Consider the following 5,463-nt stretch of genomic DNA (forward strand, 5'->3'; position numbering starts at 1 on the left):
TAAGCTTTCCCGAAGCTGCGAAAATTCCGGACCCGCGAGGTATGCTGCCGATTCACTACCTGGCTTGCTGGGGACCCAGTTCTGTTTCGGTGGTCGATATGTTGTTGGTGGCGAACCGTGCCGTGGCAACAGCGAAAGATGTGGACGGTAACACAGCACTGACCTTGGCTATCGAGGGCGACTATCCGGAGAAGAACGGTGTCGTGTCAGCTTTACAGAAGTGGTTGAACAACAATCCAAGCGACATTGAAAGTACAGTTAGCAGAAAGAGCTCCGTTACGAAACATAAGGTACCTTCTTCTGATGAAAGATTCACAAATGGTTCTCAGTTTAAGTCATCGATGAAAGCGACACGACCTTTTGAACCTGAAAATCAAGAATATGAATTTAAGCAATCCAAGTTGACGCACTCTAACGGGAACGCTCTTTCTAGAACCAAGGCTCGCCCTAATAGAGAAAGCTATTCGGACGAAGAAAAGCGCGACGAAGGCGAGACTCCTTTTGTGCGATCGCTAGGTAAGGCTGTACCACCTCCTAGCAAGATTGACACTCTCTCCAAAAATGCACAGGAGGATGAAATCCGAAAGCTAAAAAACGATATGCAAGCCCTCAAAGCGACAATTTTTGAAAAGGAACTCGAATGGAAGGATCGGAACACCGAGACCGAAGAACAATGGAAGGCCAAATATAACACACTGAAAATATTATCAAGCGAAAAAGAAGACGAGGTTGACAGCATTAAAAAAGAGCTTGAAAGAGTCCGAAATGAGCTGGACGAATCCAGAGGGATGACAAGGAACAAGGACATCGAAATCGAAGCAGGAAAGCAAAAACTCCTTCAAGCCAGGGATGATCTCAAAGGCCTTCGGGACACGCTAGGCGATCTCATGGAGCAACATGAAGGGTTCAAAAAGAAAAATCACAACATGAATGACCGCCTTGGATCGCTCTCGGCTTCATTAGAATCGATGATGGAGCAACAAAACATGCTTACTAAGAGTCTAAAAAAGCGAAGTGACAAACGCAAAGCAACATACGAAGACCGACAAGCGCGCTTGAAGGAATTGATGGATTTGGAAAAGTCTTTGCAAGAAGACGATGATCAACTGGACACATCCCTGAACAAACAAACCCGGGAAATGGAGGCTATTGCGGCCGTCATTGCTGCAGCACGAGAGTAGTCGCGTCTTTTTTTCCTGTCCGGCTATGGTCGTGCCTGTAGAAAGGCTAAGAGATGCTTTACAGGGATGTAAATGTTCTGGAAATCATGTAGAATATAAAGTCGTCGGATTGCTTACATTTAACACACTTTTGTGACGACTACATGTTTGCAGATTAGTACGAAATTTTTACTGATACTCGCGATGACAATTACCTCTAGATCGCACTCACCACATCCCCCGTACTTACTGTTACGGTAACCGCAGAAACTCGTATTCAATCATCCTATTGCTTCTCACCCTCCTCTTTAAGATACGCACGAATGTTTTCGTCGACGCGCATGCTCTTTGGGATCAACATCTACGAACAGGATAATGATGAGCTTTATTTTTAATAAAACGGTAAGCTTACCAATGCTATATAGGAAGAATCACAAGCAAGATTATTTGTGAAGGCATTGAGCGACTGAGAGCACTCGCTGACAGCAAATTTGGACTTTTCTAGGTGGAACGCAAACTTTTTACGTGTTGCAATTCCAAACAAAGCTTGTTGTGTGCATAGACCGCAAGACAAAAAGCCAGTTCTTTTCACGCCAGTCGGAAGCGCATCATCTCACAGTGAATGATTCTGACATTAACTACGACAAAGACATTTAACAGGTTATTTCGTGTGTTCAACTCGATGACATTTTTCCAACTGACCATACAAAAGATCGACCCAATCACAATTTCAGATTCTCAGTTCATGCAAAGCGAACCGAGAGCGACAGTAAATTGGTTTTGGATCATTTCTACTAGCGTCACAACCTGCACGTATTGTAATTGAGGATTGCAGCTCGTTGCCCTCCAGCCACAAAAAAATCCCAACAAAAACAGAACCCGTCTGCGGTGTCATAAAACCCAAGTAGCAGAATGTCGAGTAGTGCTATCTATCAATCCTGTGCCGGTCAATTCAATAGCGGTGAGCAGCTTGATCAGCTTTTGCAGTGCCTCTCTACGGGACATGACGGCGTGAGTAAAAATGGAACAGGGTCGGCTTTTCTTTTCAATGGATTTTGATTACTAACGCATATCACCCTCTCTTTCGCTGTGGTAATCTACAGGCGCTTAACGTTCAGACCAGCAATCTCGCAGGAGGTATCGATGCCTTTTATCTTATTTTTGCTGGGGCCCTTGTCTACTTCATGCAGACAGGATTTGCTATGCTCTGTGCCGGATCAATTCGAGCGAAAAACGTGAAGAATGTGATTCTCTGGAACTTGCTCGATTCTTGTGGTGGCGGTCTCGCGTTCTGGAGCGTGGGCTATGCCTTTGCCTACGGCGGAGACGATGATGGGTCCAAGACATTTGTCGGTAATGCAGGCTTTTTCCTCAAGGGAGATAACATTCGAATGGAAAACTGGTTTTTTCAGTTTGCATTTGCTTGTGCCCTTTCCTCAATTGTCGCTGGAACGGTACGACAATTTTAAGCACACAGTACTCTGTGCAAGGACACACGTCGGCACTAATCAAATTCGCTGTCTTTTACAAATTTCAGATCGCTGAGCGCACCCAAATGAAGGCCTATTTGATGTATTCCGTCTTTTTGGTTGGGTTTGTCTATCCAGTTGTGGCCCACGCCTTTTGGTCGAGCAATGGATTCCTATCCAACACAGCCACAGACCCGTTGTGGGGATCTGGTGCCATTGACTTGGCGGGGTCTGGACCAGTCCACATGACAGGAGGTGTTACGGCTTTGGCAGCAGCTCTGATTCTGGGACCTCGCATTGGTCGCTTCTACGACAAGGAGGGCAATCCTCTAGAAGAGCCAGCCGAATTCCCCCCCCACTCGGTTGCCTTGCAGTTTTTGGGAACATTTTGTCTTTGGTTTGGCTGGTACGGCTTTAACCCAGGTTCCGTCTTCTTTATTTCAAGTACTGAAAACGGTCAAGTTGCGGCTTTGGTAGCCGTCAATACCACCTTGGCTGCGTGTGCGGGTGCCGTCAGCGCCATGTTTACTTCAACTGTCTTTGACTACTGGTACACCGGCTTGCACACATATGATTTGGGCTACACTATGAACGGATGTTTGACGGGATTGGTCGCGATAACGGCAGGATGCGCTGTAAGTAGGACGCGACTTTCCAAACAGTTATTCTTCATAACTCGCTAACTGCGACCATTCCTGTTTTCCAGACTGTTGAAACATGGGCTGCCGTTTTGATTGGTATTGTCGCCGGCTGGTTTTACCTTTTGGGTTCTAGGTTGCTTGTCTACTTCCGTATTGACGATGCTGTCGACGCCATCCCCGTCCATATGGTAGGTGGCGCCTGGGGCGTGATCGCGACGGGCCTGTTTACGAAGGGAGAACTATTATTATCCGCCTTTAGCCAGGAGGAACATGTTGGATGGTTCTACGAGTGGGGCAGTGGGAGCGGTGACTTTACCCTGATCGGTATTCAATTGCTTTCTGTACTCTTTATTTTCGCCTGGACTTTCTCTGTTATGGGAATTTATTTTTACGGCCTTAACTTGATGGGTTGGTTGCGTATAGATCCGTTGGAGGAGGAGGTTGGTATGGATATTTCTCGCCACAAGGGCTCGGCATACGACATGACTTTGGCTAGCGTGGAGCAGGTACGGTCGTTGATGGACGACCGCAGTACGAGCAATCGTGGAAAGCAGCGCAAGCCGTCAATCATGGTTGTGAAGTTGGCCAAAGCAGGTACGAGCGAGGGAGAAAGTGCCTCCGGAAATCCAGAAGTTCAGGCGTCGGACGTCCAACAGGCCGAGACGGCCTAATTATTGATTCCACTTTCACCAACCGAGATTCAACGTTTTGCCATTTTTGAGCGTGATGTTTGAGATTTTGAGTTCACTGTTAATTCTTCTTCTAGGTAGTATTTTGATAGCTTTTTACAATCTCCTTTGTAATTGGAGCTGTTCCTGATGAATCGCGTTGATATGTTTCAACTTTGAAAAATCGGTAACCATAGAGACGCTCAACGAGATGTGTAGTCTTTAGAGAGGAAAGAGAGTAAATTTGCAACTTCTGAGAGTGTGTGACATCGATCTGACAGGGATTAAACCGCTCGATAGTCTATGTTGAACTATTTTTCCACACAGGCAGGAAGGAATCACTGTCAATACGGGCATTCGCCCTGGCAAGAGCTTTCTATGCAATTCTCGTGTACACGCGCTGCCGGTCAGTCTTTTGTATACCGTCTCAGGTTGGCAATAGTCTTGATCTACTGAACAGAGCAAGAACAAGCGCACAGGAACAGGTACTGGCAAAGTCGTTACAATTCTCTCGTCCGAACAACTCACGTCCACCATAGAGAGGCAATCTTCTGGCGCAATCACTGCACCCGAAAGCCGCATGGGCGTCATTGACGCCGCCATCCTGAGTCTTGATCCGAATTTGACAAAACAGGCTCGATTCTTGAGCGCCAATCCGTCAGTGAAGTGTGATATCCCACTCAACTATTTGTTACTAGCAGAAGGTTGTCAGCTTGGTTGTATTTTATTGCACGTCAAGCTTTTATGTGCCAATACAATCAAAATAACGATTGCAATCATCTCCATGCTTATTAAGAAACTAGCGAACACTATACGTTCTCCTCATTACTGCGAAGACTGTTATTGTTGTTGGGCAGGTTACTGCTGTGGCCGGCCGCTGACTCGATCATGTAATCTTCCCGACACGATGGGCATGTCGCCTTCCGCTTAATCCAATCTACAAGACAGTCGTTGTGAAAACAATGTTTGCATTTTGGATTTCGCGACCACGACACGGTTTCACCTGCGTCAAACTCCAGCAAACATATATCGCAGCAAAAACATGTGCCTTGTGAGGTATCGTCACTATCACGAAGCTCCTTCAATGGGACTGGCATCGTGTCTCTGTTGGAAACAGACGCAACACTAGAATCGATATTCGAGTAACATTCATTGGATGCACAATCACTATCATCATGACCAAAACAGCTTGTTTGACAGTTGCAGTCTTGAGCATGCGACGAATTATCGTCAGTCCCAACAGCAAGACCATCACTTGCTTCTCGTGGGTGGACAATCACCAGGGAGCCTTCAAAGCTCTTGTCTAAGAAGCTCGACGCTTCTTTTGCAGGATAATCACCGTTTGTCTCTTTATCATCCTTCTTCTCAATTTTATTGCTTGCCACTTTAGTCACGGTCTGTCTGTTCAAGGCCCCAATGTATCCACCTGGCGGGACAGCATTTAGCCTGTCGACTTTTTCCTTGTCTTCACCAGAGTGCGATAACGCGCTGGCGGAATAAGCCCCTCGTTCCAGACGGAAAGAGG

The 5,463-nt window shown here is 46.4% G+C and overlaps 3 protein-coding genes across 3 annotated transcripts; 2 read left to right on the top strand and 1 right to left on the bottom strand.

The window, feature by feature from the left end:
• Window positions 1-41: 41 nt before the first annotated feature.
• PHATRDRAFT_bd1519 (predicted protein) lies at window positions 42-1,181 on the top strand (the record flags this gene model as incomplete). Its single annotated transcript, XM_002176443.1, has 1 exon — window positions 42-1,181. One exon carries the CDS (start codon window positions 42-44, stop codon window positions 1,179-1,181), a length of 1,140 nt encoding a protein of 379 aa, XP_002176479.1.
• Window positions 1,182-1,976: 795 nt separating this feature from the next.
• Window positions 1,977-4,054, top strand: PHATRDRAFT_bd972 (Ammonium_transporter). Its single transcript, XM_002176444.1, has 4 exons — window positions 1,977-2,171; window positions 2,264-2,614; window positions 2,698-3,264; window positions 3,336-4,054. The coding sequence occupies exons 1-4, from the start codon at window positions 2,073-2,075 to the stop codon at window positions 3,939-3,941; spliced, it is 1,623 nt and encodes a 540-aa protein (XP_002176480.1). The 5' UTR covers window positions 1,977-2,072; the 3' UTR covers window positions 3,942-4,054.
• Window positions 4,055-4,747: 693 nt separating this feature from the next.
• PHATRDRAFT_bd602 (predicted protein) lies at window positions 4,748-5,035 on the bottom strand (the record flags this gene model as incomplete). Its single annotated transcript, XM_002176445.1, has 1 exon — window positions 4,748-5,035. One exon carries the CDS (start codon window positions 5,033-5,035, stop codon window positions 4,748-4,750), a length of 288 nt encoding a protein of 95 aa, XP_002176481.1.
• Between the last annotated feature and the right edge of the window lie 428 nt (window positions 5,036-5,463).

This window comes from Phaeodactylum tricornutum, genomic scaffold (assembly GCF_000150955.2).
Source record: "Phaeodactylum tricornutum CCAP 1055/1 PHATR_bd_42x36 genomic scaffold, whole genome shotgun sequence".
Taxonomy (NCBI): Eukaryota; Bacillariophyta; class Bacillariophyceae; order Surirellales; family Neidiaceae; genus Phaeodactylum; species Phaeodactylum tricornutum.

Coding starts and splice junctions, on each gene's coding strand:
- PHATRDRAFT_bd972 (XM_002176444.1), top strand. CDS start 2,073: ATGTCGAGTAGTGCTATCTATCAATCCTGTGCCGGTCAATTCAATAGC. Junction 2,172..2,263: donor TCTCTACGGGACATGACGGC/GTGAGTAAAAAT, acceptor GGTAATCTACAG/GCGCTTAACGTTCAGACCAG. Junction 3,265..3,335: donor CGATAACGGCAGGATGCGCT/GTAAGTAGGACG, acceptor CCTGTTTTCCAG/ACTGTTGAAACATGGGCTGC.